General features: G+C 39.8%; 2 protein-coding genes across 2 annotated transcripts; one reads left to right on the forward strand and one right to left on the reverse strand.

Moving 5' to 3' along the window:
• The first annotated feature begins 1,184 nt into the window (after nt 1-1,184).
• On the forward strand, nt 1,185-6,359 carry LOC137198128 (uncharacterized protein C20orf202-like). Its single transcript, XM_067611784.1, has 2 exons — nt 1,185-1,608; nt 4,845-6,359. The coding sequence occupies exons 1-2, from the start codon at nt 1,411-1,413 to the stop codon at nt 5,130-5,132; spliced, it is 486 nt and encodes a 161-aa protein (XP_067467885.1). The 5' UTR covers nt 1,185-1,410; the 3' UTR covers nt 5,133-6,359.
• A 4,085-nt stretch (nt 6,360-10,444) lies between these two features.
• On the reverse strand, nt 10,445-12,203 carry si:ch211-153f2.3 (alanine and arginine-rich domain-containing protein). The gene is made up of 2 exons (XM_067611786.1): nt 11,568-12,203; nt 10,445-11,323 (listed from the first exon to the last, which is right to left on the reverse strand). The coding sequence occupies exons 1-2, from the start codon at nt 11,790-11,792 to the stop codon at nt 11,201-11,203; spliced, it is 348 nt and encodes a 115-aa protein (XP_067467887.1). The 5' UTR covers nt 11,793-12,203; the 3' UTR covers nt 10,445-11,200.
• Between the last annotated feature and the right edge of the window lie 4,300 nt (nt 12,204-16,503).

Here is a 16,503-nt window from a genome sequence, read left to right on the forward strand (position 1 = left end):
ACAGGTGTTTGGTTTAATCCGGTTTGAACTTATGTAAACCCAAACCCATCAAACCATCTCAAACCATCTCCATCTCTTCATCTCTACTGTGTAGTTCAACTTGACAAACACGTCTCTTTTCTATGCACAGCAGTAACGAACAGTGGATGTAAACTCAAACTTTGAAAGCTTTCACAAAGACATACTGTTAAATCTTTCCATTTTCTATCATTTTGGTTTAATTTGATTGAAGCAGACACCTGCATATACTTGTTATTCTTCACGTGGATGGAGATGAGTTCCTTTTCTGTTCCAAAACATTAAGCTCAAAATAGACTGAGGGAAAAAAGAAAGAAAATGCCAATTGCAGAAAAATAGTTGTCACTAATCCACTCATTCAAAAAGTTACGTGTGACGTTGCTGCTCATACCGCTTCCATCAGTGCTTTCAGTTCCATTGAAAGCAATGTTAAGAAGATGAGACAGACGTACAATGGGACATAAAGGCAGTTTGTCTTATTCCTTTTGAGAGTAGTGACGTTTGTTTTCTTGAAGAGGTCTAAAAGTGGAGCCTGATTGACTCTAAAAATAGCTTTCAATGTGTCGGGGCTATTTTCAGTCGACAGCGTCTGTGGACTCTAGAAAGTGGGCCTGTATGTGTTTGGTTTGCCAAGGCGTTGTGTGTGTGTGTGTGTGAATAGATGATGCAGTGGGTTGCCAGGGGCTGCAGAGTGAGGGGAAAATGGAACGAGAAGGGTTAGTTACACATGGCTGTTCACACTGTTCTTAAAAACCCTGACCCTGCAACGGGCCACTCACCAGAGTCCATGAGAGCTCTACTTACACTGCCGGGCTGTTTGTGCATGTTTGTACATCCACAAGTGTGCACATTTGCATGCACTCAGTCCTGACTGTTTTTGTAAAAACAAGCAAGGACTACTGCAAACCTTAGGCTCTCTCTTAAGATACGCAACTGTTGTTGCCCTGGCAACCTCCCGCCTCCTCCCCTCCTCTCTCCATCCTAATGATCACTGAGTGTGTGTGTGTGTGTCTGTCTGATAAAAGGCCCCAAAAGCAGTAAACAACTCCAGGTCAGGCATCTGGACAATGCAGTGACATCAGATGTGCTCTGTCACATTCACACACTCCAGTGACGCCAGTTCACTTTGCCAAAGAGTTAGGGGGGTAATGTTTGAGAGACAGGAAAGCAAGAAAGAGGGAGAGCGGAGGAGGGAGATGGGAGTGTGTATGAAAGAGAGAAAGAGACAGCGAGTTCCTCATAAGTCCTCAGAACTGCCAAGGGAATCATAACAGAGGAGAGAGGGAGATCAGACGAGGCTGTATCTGCACTACAGCCGAGAACGCGTCACACAGCAGAGCGTCTAGACGAAACCCAAAGGGGGGGAGGAATTGAAGATATCACCGACCTAACATGATGGAAGTGGTCCTAACCAGACTGCGGGACTTCTCCTGCAAGAGCACCACCTTTGACGACTGTAAAGCAGCAGGACAGAGCGTGCACAGGGACCCTCGGACCCGGGCCGACTGCCTGAGGGAAGGGTGCACAGCTGCAGGAGAAGGCAGCAAACTGGACATTGAGGGTGCACTGGCTTGGCTGCGTAGGGAACTGGTAAGACTAGAGCTCTGAGGAGGTTTCACTCTTTCCTTAATTTTAAAGTCACTCTGTCTGATATGTTGTGAACTCCAGAGTTGAGAATAGACTTGAACAAACTTTCAGTGATGAATAAAATCTTTTAACCAAGACAGGTTTATATGGTGAGCTAACATCATAAACAGATCATTTAAATTGTTTACAAAGAAACATGATGTAGATGTGTAATAGGACTGCTTGAGTTGCCAGTAATGCCATATTGGAGATAAATTAATATTAAAAATAATGCTACATAGCAAAAGAAAAACAAGATACTTCCATTAGAAAGTCCCTCTGTGTGGTCCTGACATTTTTAAGCATTTTATTGGCCATTATGCAGAAAGTCGAGTCATTTGTCACCCCAACAAAAAGACCTCCCGGGTCATTATGATTGTTTGTGCTGGAGGCCCAAGTTATTGCCTTTTTTGTCCCTAAGATGTAGGTCATGTTGTTACAATGTCAGCCCTTTTAAAACCATCCTCTCCAGTTAAAAAGGCCCAGTGTGTGTGTGTGAGTGTGTGTGTGTGTGTGTTTATGTGTCCAAATATGTTAGGTGTGTGTCTGTTTGCACCTCTGTGAGCAATTGTGTAAGGCTCATTGTCACGGCCTAATATATCACTTGGCATTTAGTGCATTCACTCAGACGGCTCGTCATGGTAACCGAGTGACCTGAACACACAGAGAAGGAGAAACCACGTGTCTGAGCCAAGTCAGACAAAACAGCCATAAAAGACGGCGGCCCCCTGGCCGGTTTAATAACATCCCTCTGTGGAGCAACAGTGAATAACCACATCTAAACTCCACTCATCTTAAAGGCCCTTAAAAACATAGATTCTCAATCAGCTACTGTTAGCGATGGGGTGCTATACATGAACATGCACATTTCTGCCAAAGTTCAAAAGATTTTGGTTAGTTTTAGATGAGAGATTTCTGTATTTGTGTTTTTGTCTGTGCTCTTCTCACTGACTGGTTTGAAGTGATCAGTTGGAAAAAAGGGTGATGTCACACACTTCTGCGCACCAATCAGTTTTAGAGATATTTCAATCAACATCTGATATCAGTTGTGGGGGGGTAAGTTAGGGGGTTGCTTACGATTCCAGGCCATTGTCAGTAAAGTCTGATCAAACCACACTCACACAGTCCTGATGAGGCAGATTAGTTTGTTTAGTTTCAGAGTGTTAAACTCTTGATAGATAACACCAAATAATGTTTTTCCCCCTCCGAACATCAAGTTTTGCACAGCAAAAGCAATGATTATTTAAAGCGGCTATAATCAATATTTTTAATAACAACAAGGTATCAAATGACATTGTGTAAGAGGCGTTGCTCGTCATGATGAACATATTATCACCCGAGTCTGTAGTTCCTCTTGGTTTTATAAAGCTTTATATTGAGTTTCAGCTCATTGTTTAGCTGTGCAGCTGCAACTTTACTGTTCTGGTTCACTCTCACTGCTCTCATAGCCTCGTTCTCAGCTGCAGCAGTTAGCTGTTTTTGGAGAAAAAGCTCTAAAAACCCACTGTACACAGCTAAAGAGCCAGATATATAGATAGGAGTTGATAGAGAGCAAAAAGAGAGCTAAAAGAGAGTGAATATTCATCAGATGGACAGAAACACCACTCCAAATGAATGATAATGTTGCTCTGTAAAGAAGCAACTGTTTGCTGACAAGTTTGCCATATAAACTTAAAAGGTGATGATCTGTCAGTTGTGTTGACAGCTTGTTTCTGCTGCCCCAAACTGGCAAAATCACAAATTATTTAATGCAGGTTTAATGTTAAGTACTGTTAGCTGATAGAGAAGTTAAGTTTTCAGGCCTTGAACAATTTCAACAAATTAGAAACATGTCACCAAGGAGTTATCCTCTAAGTCCTTAGATCCCCTCCAGACATGTTTTAGGACATATAAATATACAAATAAATTGTGATAAATTGTGTCAATTACCTTGTTAAAAATGCTTAAAATTGCATCTGTTTCTTCTCCCTCACTGAAAAATCCAGAATCTACGAATATGCAAATACGCTCCATTTCAAAAGTTTAACTGCTCGATACAACGCGTCTCCGTCTCTCCATTCTCAGTGTATGTGCACTGGAGGCTTTCACATCAAACATTGTGTAAGGTGTATACTGGACTACGATTGGCTGCAAACTAGTTGTGATTTCACAAATCATGATCGTACGTACACGCCTTAAACTGAGATTTAAGGTGAGCACAGAGAAACTTTCCTACTTCAGCAGATGAACATTAAAAACAGCTTTTTAGTGTCAAACTATGTACATGCATCATTCTACACAGTGAAGCTCAAACGTCCAACTCAAGGAACAAAAAGAGAAACATATTTTTGACTGGACTGGAAGGGGACTTTAATAGAATAGACACAGATAGTCACAACAACAACGTGGTACAGTATACAGTAGCTAAGCTCACAACTAATCAAGTCTCGTGGTGCCCTGTTCATATATTCCTATAGAGAAAGTTTAACATGAAATCTATAAGTGCAAGAAAGTTGGTTTTCCTTTTGATTTAGACTATTTGGTCAGCATACTTCTCACTGGAACAACAAAGAAAAGGGCGCAGGCAGAAGCAGAAACACCTACATACACTCAGTGTCCAGCACTTTATTTGAAAAGAGCTGGGGTTTGGCATGAAGCGGTGCAGCCCAGAATGCCCACATCTCCGACTCCCTCAAAGGAAAATTCATGTCTCTTCTCTCATTCCTCCGAGCGTTGACAAAGGCAGTAAAACCCAGCACCTTTCAGCCGGAGCCCAGTGGCAGCCTGGTGTTGCAATTAACAGAGAAAAGAAATGCAGATCGGTCCAGCAGGTTTTTTGTTCGAGACATTCCTTACTCCTTAGGACAAACTTGGACTCTGAAGTCGGGGAAATTCTGAATATCTTATTTTACAATGCCAGCAATTAGACGGCCTCTCATAAAAAAGGAAGAAAGAGGACGGCAGAAGGATGCATTTGCATTTGAAAGAAGGTAGGGCTCAAATGAAATGGTTGTGCTTTCACACTGAGTATGAACCCGCACAGCTTGATTAAGAAGGAGCCTTTTTGGAAAAAGTGGCAAGAAACTCTGCAAAGTTCAGTTTCTGTTTCTGCATTAATGTTTTTTTCCTTGCATTATATATATTTCATCTCTCTCCATCAGTGAAGGTCTAGAATGTGTACGAATGAAAATGAAAAGGTGATGTTTCCTGTGTGTGTGTAGATGGAGATGCGTTCCCAGGATCAAGCTCTGATCCGGCAGCTTATGGAGCTTCACTCTGGCATCCAGGAGCTCAAGCAGGAGTGGTCTGAGGAGGAGCAAGAGGATGTAACAGAGGAAGAGGAGGAGGGCAGCTACTGGGACTCTGAGAGCGAACAGGGAAGCAGCAGCGTCTACTTCAGCTCAGGGGAGGTGGGCTTTTCCATCTCCCTCCTGAAGACGCCTCCACCTCCTCTTTACTCAGGAGCTTCAGTCAGGAGGGCGTTCAGCAGGAGGAGCTCTGTGCCTTGAAAATGACAAATTCAACTTTCCCCATCTCTCCTCAACTTCCTCGTACCCTCTAAGACAGTAAAAATATACAACTAAGGTGGGGCCAAGATAAGAAAACTTTCCCTACATAAGTTTCCTCTGTAACTTTTTCAGGGAGAGGCAGGAAAAGAGGATGAGTGGAGTTAAGGAAAGAATCAGCAGTGGTGTCATGTAGACTATGTATGTAAATGTAAATAGTAATATTCATTTACATCCTCACACAAAATACATCATGTCACTCTAATAATTTTGACAGACTACTATGAATTTCAAGGGATTGTTTGACATTTTAGGAAGCTTTCTTGACAAGAGTTAGCTACAGCCAGCTAGCTTAGCTTAGCCATAAAGACTGGAAACAGAGGGGAACAACTAGCCTTGCTCTGTCTGAAGGTTAAATAACTCGTACTTTTTACACTTTGGTATTTACATGGATTTAACAAACGAGAAATAATATGCGCTGCAAGCAATCACACAATTTCTAGCATATTCTAGCGATTTTATATCAATTTTTAGAAATCTAAATTTATAATGGCAGTCTACGGGAGGAATGAATGAACTGAGCTGGAAATCTTTGTCACAATGAAACTCTTTGAAACTGCTCAGACATCCCTTATCCTTCAGAACCCCTTCAAATGTTAAAATGTTGACAAAACTTTGAATTTTCAGAGTTGCACTCTGTGTTGTGATACCTTTTGTACTTTTGGAGAAATTTAAGTCCAAAGTGTGGGCTTTTACAACTGTTTTCAGATCTCACCTGAAAAGTGTGTCATGTGATTAAGCACGGTACAGAGCAGAAAACATGTCTCCCTCTCACAGTTTTAATTCCCCAAGCACATATCATACCTTAAAATGTTGCCACAAGCCTCCTCTCTCTCAAAATGTAAATATATTTCCCGTAGGAGTTATAGTTTTTGAGATCTAAATCTTAATTGATAGGGAGAGTGCTGTCACCCTCTCATTGACTGCAATACAATCTGCAGGCTCTTCACTCTCCTGTTTATTAAACTGGTGATGGTCAGCTTTCCCTGTTAAATTGCAAGGTTCTGGGTTTGATACCAGCTCTGCACTCCTCATAACTCTGCTCTTATAGACAAAGTTGATTAATATGTTTATTATCTACCATCATGCTGTGTGACTCCAGCTCCCCTTATTATTATTATAAGAATGTCAGAGCTGCAACCCTTATTTTCATGCAATTAAAAGTCTAAATCTGAAAATCTGAAAATCTGATTATTGCTTACTGTTTGCTGTGTCACATATTAGACATATGAGTCATCTTAAAGAGGTGAACCAATTGCATCCATTGTAACAGAAAAATCCATTATGCAGCAGCAAGTTACAGATATTTCCAAGCTACATTTCAAGCTTACAAGGTCTTTGATACAAACGGGAATATTCCTTTAAATTATTGTAATAAAAAAAGAACTTAATTAATAAGACTGACAGAAGCAGATCCATATTTGTACCATTATAGCACATGTGTGCTGCTCGGTTCACTCTTTCAACAGGTCATTTTCAGTAGGAACTGTTTCAGTGGTTTACTATCATCAAGACAGTATTTTTGGGATAAAGGTGAACATGTGAATGAGTTTCTTAGGATAGTTTAAATGTAATGCAGACATTAAGCTGAACAACAGTACAAATGCATCAGCCAACCTGGGGAGTCTACTCACAACAATTTCATGGTCAACTTCAACAGAAATGCTCTCAGGGCTGAAGTGGACCGCGTCAGTAGTGTTTGTGAGTGACCACAGTGAGCAGAGCAACAGGATTATCAGCCATATCTGACATTTCTAACATTGATGGTTCATGTTTTATCTCCTTTCAGCTAATAATAATAATAATAACAATAATAATAATAATAATCAGCTTTGAGCTTCAGTTCCAACAAAATCAAACATCAACATGGATTTACTTTAAAAACTCCAGAAAAGTGTTGACGCTGCTCGCTGTGAAACTCCAATATTATTTCCAGACTATTCCAAACCTCAGTCATTTCATTGGCTGTGCTGGTGAGTATTTTTAGTGGACTCTAAAAAGATGAAATGTTTGTATGGAGTCTGGTGAGAGTTCTTAAAGGATTAATGACGCTACAGCTGAATAAAACCAGAATCAAAAGAGGATTTTCTCTGTAAATTGGTGAAAACATAGTTACAGGCTGCAGGCTGAGGGACGACTGGATGGACAGATAGAAATTTGAGAAACTCTGGGTGTAATCTAATTACTTATGATACCTTTTTGTACTTTTGGAGCAATTTAAGTCCAACGTCAGGGCTCTTACAGCAGTTTTCAGATCTCATCACTGTGTGATATCTTCAGGTACATGGGAGAGCAGAGATATTTTTAGACCAGAAAAAAAATTTAAGCATGCACAAGCCTCCTTTCTCTCAAAATGTAAATATATCTCCCATAAGAGCAATACTTGTTGAGATCTTAATCAATAGGGAGCACACTGTCCTGCTCTCGTTGACTGCAATACAAACTGCAGGTGGTCCCTGCTGATTCTTAAACATACAGATTCTGTCTTCTGATATTATATATCCTCATTCTCAGCTAATCCTGCTGCTGCTATTGATGTACAAATCTCTGGGCTTTAGTTTTAGACAAATCAAATGTCTCCTCAACAAAATGTAAACTTTTTCCTAATATGTCAGGTCTAGTCTGCTTGCTCAATGGTTTAAGCACTGTTGTCATGGTCAGGTTCACTATGAGATTACAAGGTTGTGGGTTTGATCCCCGCTCCTGCCAAGACTGCTGTTTTTAAGGAAATGCAGAAACAGAGACACACAGCTGGTCTCAATCAGCTGACTGAAATGATCTCTCTCCCTTTTAACAGTAAGTCCATTCAATCCATCACAATTCAATTCAATCTCTCTCTCTCTCTCTCTCTCACACACACACACACACAAACACACACAACAATATATAGAAAGACACACTACATACTGGCATGCACAAACACACACACACATATAAACCCTCCTCCTCATCAACTTGTCTCCTCTCTGCAAATAAAGTTGTTTAGAGACAGTGTTAGCTTGTTTGAATATACTTCCCAGCATGTATTGTAGTGGTGTGAAAATTGTCCAGAAAGCCATTTGTCTGGACAATTTACATGATGGAGGCTACTGTGTGTCTTTTTAAACCTGTGTGTCAGAGGAATCCGATGGTTTTCCCTTTGATCAACATTAAAACAATTCAAGCCATAACATGAACGTTACTCACCTGCTGCAAACTGTTGCACATGCATCTTTCACACAACCTCACCCATAGGTGACACCACAATACTAAAAGAAACTGCTGCTGCTGTTGCAACATCTTGTTTTTTTGAATGGCTGTCTATGGGAGTGTGCATAGAATCATCAAAATCTCAAATACTATACATGCTAAAGTAATCATACTTTATACACTAGCTCATGAAGCCGATTCCGCTGATATAGATCGCACCCATTTGTGCTGATAAAATTTTTCTGCTATTTTGGATATTTTGGTAAATACATTTTTTGCTTCTTTTGGTACATATTTCATCCAATTGTCACCAAATTTGGTACATACCATATTTACATGAGTCTGAACAAAATGTATGAGTTTGTTTTTTTATATCGCTCACCGTTTCCCTGTAATTGGTTACCAAATGTTTGAAGGCATGGCCTGATACACTTAACAGGCCGTAACTGTTGAATGCAAAATTTGATTGGGACCAGTAACACTTTTCACGTAAACATCATTTTAAAAGACAACATTACAGACAGAAACTAATTTATATTATGATCAACAACTCATGTTTGTTCTATCAATATCAGGTGCTATTTTGTACAAATTTCCTTAACTTCCTGCTTTAAATCATATTAAATGATTTACAGTTAAATATAATTTATTTTAAGATGATATCAACCAATCACTTTCAAACACCCTCTCACAGACTTCAGGGTCAACCAGACCTCTCTCTATTGTTCTCACCCTGACTCTTGGCATATTCTGTTGGTGCAATATGACATACACACATTTTAATAAATGCTGTAACACACACAGCGTGACCACATTAGCGGTGGGGCGAAAGAAACACCTGTTAGAGTCATCCCGATAGTTAAACCTGACTTGCTTCTATACTGAAAAACTCTGACATGGCAAACTTCAGGATCTCTTAAAGTACTAACTAATCTGTCATATAATCTTGACACATGAAACAATGAAAATTTGTCTCTCAAAAAAAAAATTACTGCTTGAGTGAATTTACTTACTGTGATCAAAAACAGGTAAAACAATCAGGCATCAGACTTGTATGGGCTCCGAGAAAATCGCTGTGTTACTTTCATCCCGTGTTACTTTTGACCAGGTTCTCTCCTACTTACAGCCACATATCACAAGTGTGTAACATTTGATGCAATTCTACCCACAGGAGACGCTACAGTAATAATATAACATAACATTTATACAATTCTGTTGTCTTTAATAAGATGAAACTTTGTACATGAGTTCTCCATTAGCATGTGCACAACATATTGAAGTATGGTACAAATAGCCCCACCTTGTGGCCATTAATAAAACAGCACCTTATCTCTTGAATGCATGATTTAATTTCCACCAATTTTGGGTAGTATCTTCAGATGTAAATCACCAACACTTGTTGGTTGTGAAGTGTGATGGTCATTTAACTCTAGGTGGCTCTACAGTACAAATCAAACTTTAAATGACTATACTGGTAAAGTTCTATCAGTGCAGAATTTTGCGAGGATATGCATTTGAAATACTGGAATACTTTGCGAGCTTTGGAAGCATTTGGGGTCTCTGTGAGCTTTAAAGGTTTATAAAGATGAAACCTCTTGCTGGGACTTTCAGAGGCACACAGGCTGCTAGCTGTGGCTTCATATTTAATGGACAAATATGAGAGAGGTGTATATCATCTCCTCTAACTCCTGACTAGCAAACAAGCATATTTCCCAACATGTCAAACCACTCCTCTGAGTTAGTATGTAAATGATGTGACAGAGGATAGTATAAGTCCTGCATAATACTGTACATTGACCTAAAGGCAAGAATTGTTGTCTTTGTGTAATATTGTGTGTGTCAGAAAAACAGAGAGTGGCTCTTAAGAATTGTCTGAGTTGATTTTTAAACACTGTAGCTGTTGAGTTCTCAGTTCCTTTATGTAAAACTGTAAAATTTGTGAACCTATGACTTCCTCACAGCATTGTGTGCATGCCAAAAGCTCACTGACCTTAAATGACTGTAACTGCATACAAAATGGATTCAATGCAGCAGCAAGACAGCCTGGAGTTCATTTTATTTGTATTGTGCAGTGATAAAACATTCTGGTGACAACATTGTTCCTGATCTGTGCCGATAATGAGATCTTGTAATCTTAAAGATCTCTCTGAGAAAGGATTATTAGGATACCTATGTTAGTACAGTGAACCAACATGTAAATTCATGTCTAAAAGGATTACGTGGTTAGATTACTGATGTGTTTTTGTGAACTCATTAAGCTAAAATTGTTTTGGAGTGTGACACAGATGTATTTATTAACCATCCCCAAATGTATTGTACTGTATACAAGCAGAAATGAAAGCATTGGTGTTGTGCACTTTATTTCTGTCAAATCCAAATACATGTCAGCATTAAACTGTGCCAGAGCTGATTTTCTAATTTATTCTTACATTCATTATGTCTTGTTTTCTGACATAAAAAGGAAACAAAACATGTACAAGCAGGTTTCTTTAGCACATCTCTGCATAAGTGCAAAATAAGAGAAAGAATTGCCAGCATCACACAAAACAAAGCACATTGTGTCTTTCTTTTTCCCCTACCCTGATTACATGCAACTGGTGTCTATCTTTACCATGACACATTTTATTACAATGAAACATTCATAAGCAAAAACATCCAATCATGTGATTTGTTCAATCAGATTATTTAATCCCTCAAATTTTTTGTTGCATTAGTGGCAATAACTTGTTCACCATGGGTTCCAGTAAGAGCATTTTTCCACTTGTTCTTCCTCTAGTTGCCCTTAAATCTTCCCCAGAGAAGGGGTTCTCTACTGGGGCTGATTACTGCTGATCATCCCCCTCTACCTCCACACCTCCATAACTCTCCCTCCTCAGTCTTTGGATCTCTGTGTTGAGCCCCAGTAGAGTCTGAGCCAGCTGGAGGTCCTGTGACCGCATCTCCAGCTGCATGACAACAATGAAAGAGCTGGATCAGCATGATTCATACACTGAGTTTCAAAGACACAAGACTTAATTAAACAGGCAAAATAACGGTACTTTCCCATTTATTTTCTGTACATTCATGCAGTGACATCACCTATAATTTTTTCCTGGTTGTTTCTGGAACAACTGTTTCAGACTACAGAGTAAAATCACAGAGAATATACAAAAATGTTAAATCTATTTGTCAATAAGTCTCTGAACTTACCAATTCAGACCTCAGCCAGGTTATTGCTCCGTCTATCTGTGCCCTCCGCAGCTCTTCGTTAGCTTGATAACTCCTGCTGATGCTGACCGGTCTGACAGTGGTGCCAGACTCTTGAGGATCTTCTCTGGATTCTCCTGTCGCCCTGAAGGCGTGAATCAGTTTGTTCTTAATGTTCTCCAGAACCATGGTGGACAAAGTATCCTCACTGTGACTGTCTCGGTCCATGCTGGGAGGTGCGGCTCTGAGGGTGTGAATGTGTGGGCAGGTATGAGTGGGCGCCCCCTCACGTGTTGCCTCCCAGCACTTTCTGTGACAGGCTTGGTTTAAACTCTCTCATCAAACTTTTAGCGATCTCCTCTGCTTCTTTTTCTTCTCTTCACTCCACTAGATCTGTTGTTTCCCCCTTCAGATCCTCTCTGTACAGCTCTTCCTTCTTTCCCTATGTGAACAGGATCCCGCTGCACAAGTTTGTGTGCCTCTGTTCAGCAGCTGCAATCAACCCTTTGCCTGCCTGGTGTGGAACTGGCTTGTTTTGTCATTGTTACTATGGAGAAACACCCCTTCGCCTGCGTGCCCCCTCTCCTCCTCCCTTCGGTAACCCTAATAAGAATGGTGGAAGATCTCGGACAAAGACTATTGTTGCCTCCAAAAAGAACTGAAAAGACCCCCCCAACCACCGCCACCACACCCTCCCCCTTTTTCTACCCCTTTTCTCTCTTTCTTTTTCTCATTCAATCCCGCCTCCATACAATTCTAGTGTGAGAAATGTGTTGTGAGTGAGCTCTCATTTGGACAAAGTGCCCCATGTGTAAACCTGTGTGTGTGTATTTGCTTGCATGTACAGCGGGCGCACACAAAATCCATCAAACCCCCAGTGGACTTTTTTCAGGGCTTCTCCCTAAATAAGACCTGCTTGTCAGCTTAGGAGACAGACAGGTTGGGCAAGGAAGGAGACACAGCCTCAGTGTTAGCCGATTCAGAGGCACAAAGGCCATCCTACGGTGAAATATAACCAGGCCCTTTGTGCCCAAGTTGAGTCCATTCCCTGTGGGGTTTGTGGGATGGTTTTTGGCGGCTGTGAGCAGTTTTTTTTTTACCCTGACTGCTGTATAGAGATGAGACAGGGATCTAGTGTATTCTCCTGCCCGATTTATGGGCCTGGCTGTGAGAAGTGAGAGGCTGCATTCGGAGAGGACATCACACTCAGTCAATGCTTTCAAGTGCACAGCCATTTCCCAAGGTAATTCTTTACTTTGAGGAAGTGTTTTGTTCTATTTCAGTGCTATATTATATGAAACAATGCCTGAACACAGAACAGACCAGAGGGGAACAGAGCGAGACCTTGTGATGTCCAAAACCCTATTAAAAAACTCTCAGCCGAGTTCCCCCTCCACACATTGACCATTAAATAAATGGCCTTGATTTGCAATTCCGTCATACAGTAATCTGTAAAGACGGATGGATGAGTGTGTTGGCCGGAGAGAGACAGAGTAGGGCATTTGTCAGAGCTCATAAGATGTGAGCTATGACTCCATTTGTGCAAAGGTCTGTGGAGCGTGAGAAGAGGTTGGAGGGATTGGGTCATCAGTCCTGAAGGTCAAAGAAGAAGGGCAACACATGACAACAATGACAGAGACAAACAAGCGGCCAAAGACACTGACTGAGCCTCAGGTGGTGGGATAGAGGGATAGAGTGGTCCTTTATGTGACTAAAACATGCAGCAATGGAGGTATGAATGAATGTGCATGTTTGTAACTGAGCAGGAAGCCTTAATATATATTGTCAATGATATTATCACCACTGGGTTACAAGTCTCAAGTCTTGGCTAGAAAATCCCAAGTCAACACCAACAAGTCTCAAATCATGTCCAAGTCCTAAACTTTCTCCTCTTCACCAAGTTTAACAGTATTTCAAGTTTTTAAAAAGAGCAACAGTTAGTATAGTACATTAACAAGAGCATCTTCCCCAAGAAAAACGACAGAATCAGTCAATTCAGCAAATGTTTATGTTCAAGTGACAAAGCCCTTTAGAAGTTGTAGAAATTACTCTTGTCTGTTGGGAGCAAAGAAGGAAGTCAGGTGAAATTATTTCACAAAGTCAACACAGAGAGCAGGTTGGGGTGGATGAACAGGTGAACAAAATGTTGGACGTAAACACAGGAGACCTCTGTTCATTTCCTGTTTCCTGTATTGACAGTCAACGTTGGTTTCTTTTAACCATGACCACGATCATTCCTTAACCTTAACCACATGGTTTTTATTGTAACCAGGACGTCAAAGGTCCCTTAACCTTAAGGAAGTAGTCATTTTAACCTGTTTTCCTAACCAAGTAACAACCTTAATTACACTGTTAACACATTATAAAATAGATTTACTTTTCAACTCTGATTTGGACCGCAATCATTGGAAATTATGTTGTCTTGCCGATGGGGGTGTCAGATCAGAAAATGCTTCTATGTGTCATTCTAAAGGGCAATAACAAACTACTTGTTTTGTTGTTTAATATGGAGGACTTGGGCAGGAATAATGAATGTTTTTTACTGGGTGATTGGGTCCCAGTATACCTGCTTGCAGGTCTAGTTCAATGTGTATTTATTACATTAAAATATAATTTATAACATTTAAAAGCAAAATTATCCAATGTTCCTTCCTGTGTTGTTCCTTAGACATAATTAGGCCTACAATAATTTTTGAATGTGAATGTTCTGCATGTTGCCGTCCATTTTATGTTGATCACAGCAGAGTCTTCACATCTTAATGTGATAATCAGAGGTTTGTCATCTGTTGTTTGTCTTTCCCTCCTGATTGGATAATGTCGAGTGATTCAAAATATATTGGTTGTCAGGAAAATGAAGAGTTGATTAATGACACACTTGATAACACAAGTGTGTCATTAGGCTGGGGAAGATATAAATTCATTGCAAGTCAAAGGGCTAAAGTTCAAGTGAAGTCACAAGTCAATGGTGTTACAGTCAAAGTTTTGATTTTGTCAGATTGAAACTAATCAGATTCATAACTTGAGTCTGCCTTGAGTCCAGGTCATGTGACTACAGTCCAGACTTCTGTCTTTAACTTAATTTTATGCAATTAATAATGGTAAATTAACAATCCAGTCACTATAAGCATTTCTAAAAATGAATTACAGTGATACTTTTCCAATTAGAATCAACACTTGACCCTATTTTTTATGTAAAAGACCATTTACTCATCTTTTTGGCCATGCTTAGTGTTGGGACAAAATAATGTTAATGGCTCATCCATCATCAGACATTCAGCCTGAGGCTAAAATTGCTGTCTCTTTGTACACAAAACATATCTGTCTCCTGTTTCAGGAAGAGGTTACATTTTAAGACTGACTGAAGAAAATAAAGTTGTGCAAATGAGCTAAAAAGCCTCAGCTCTACTGTGAAGTGAAATTAAATTATGTAGTTACACAAATAGAAAATAATGCAAAACAGTGACTCAAACTCTTTTAGTATGGTAATTAGGGAACTTTAATTGTCTTGAAAACAAATTATGCAAATTTTTTCAATTCGACTTGAACTTTTTCTGTTAAAGAATTGAAAGAGTTAAGAGTGAAGTCTCTACTTTATATTAAGTCTTCTATGTTAAGTCTAATGACTTTTTATCCACCACAGTCAGATGATTGTTCTCTCTAATAAACAGCCTCAACATCACCTTTTTACAGCTGACATTTCATATGACATTCATCCAAATTCAGTTGTGATGGGATCATGTCTATTGACTGAATGATGGGTTACATTTCAGCCAACTTTGCTGCCTCCTGGTGGTACTTCCAGGCACTCGAAAAATGTCAAAAATTGTCTTACAAGTTGGTTCCCTATGGAGAGATATATGTAGGCTATACAAATGTAATTGTTAGCAGTTTGTATTTCTTTTTTCAAATCAGTTAATTCACTTTTAACTGGACTGTTGAACAATAAAGAGGCAGAAAGACAGACAGAAAAAACTTAAGAGGAAGCCATGAAGAAAAGCCCGTGCAGCATCATTAAAACAAACAGTGTCTGTCAGAGGAAAATAATAGGACACACAGGAAAGGCAATTTGTGTCTTTTAGAGTGGAGTCACTGTTAAGGGAATTTGTAACACCCTTGTGTGTCTGGCATTAAATCCACTGTAGAGAGCATAGAGTCAGCTTCAGACTGGAACTAAAACATAATGAAATCTATCTATAAGATTTTTTAAGGTTCAACTTCAAGGTTTAGAACTTCTGATTATTTTTTTGTGAGTGTAGAGAAGGTTAGAGTTCCTCTGCAGCCTAAAGGGACTGATTTCATAGCACTCAGTCCTTTGTCAGCTGAGCTGGTTCTGTGTCACATGGGAAAACTAATGAACCTTCAAACTCAACTGTTCTTCATGTGCAGGAGAAGAGTTGTTGAGGCAAAGCTAAGTAACAAAGTGCTTTACAATGCAGAAGACATAAAAATTACAATTAAATATACACCCAGGGCCAAACAAGATAGACATAGTAAAGGGGGTTATGACTCAGATTAAAAATAGACTGATGATAGAGCAAAACAAAAAATAAAGTTGTTAAAGATGGTGCACATCAAGACAGAAGAAAACCTTCATATGAAGGAGAATTTTAAGATATTTAGTAATTTAACAAACCTGGTATGTTGAGGCAGGAAGTCAGGGAAATGACAGGATTTTCTTGTTGGTGATTCTTGTGCTTGAGGATCCAGGGCTGTGACTCTTAATATATTAAACAGACTATATATCTAAAATGTTACAAGGTGCCTGACTTTTGATGCTATGTGATAAAGCTTATAGTTAAGGCCGGCTCAGATTTGCCTTGGACTAGATCCTAGTTATGCTGCTATAAGCCTAAACTGCTGGTGGACTTCCCATGATGCACTGAGCTCCTCTCTCCTCCTCTCCTTCTCCATGTGTATGTATTCATGTACCATTATTGCA

The sequence above is a fragment of the Thunnus thynnus genome, chromosome 15 (assembly GCF_963924715.1).
Source record: "Thunnus thynnus chromosome 15, fThuThy2.1, whole genome shotgun sequence".
In the NCBI taxonomy this organism is placed as follows: domain Eukaryota; kingdom Metazoa; phylum Chordata; class Actinopteri; order Scombriformes; family Scombridae; genus Thunnus; species Thunnus thynnus.

Coding starts and splice junctions, on each gene's coding strand:
- LOC137198128 (XM_067611784.1), top strand. CDS start 1,411: ATGATGGAAGTGGTCCTAACCAGACTGCGGGACTTCTCCTGCAAGAGC. Junction 1,609..4,844: donor CTTGGCTGCGTAGGGAACTG/GTAAGACTAGAG, acceptor GTGTGTGTGTAG/ATGGAGATGCGTTCCCAGGA.
- si:ch211-153f2.3 (XM_067611786.1), bottom strand. CDS start 11,792: ATGGACCGAGACAGTCACAGTGAGGATACTTTGTCCACCATGGTTCTG. Junction 11,324..11,567: donor CCTGGCTGAGGTCTGAATTG/GTAAGTTCAGAG, acceptor GTTGTCATGCAG/CTGGAGATGCGGTCACAGGA.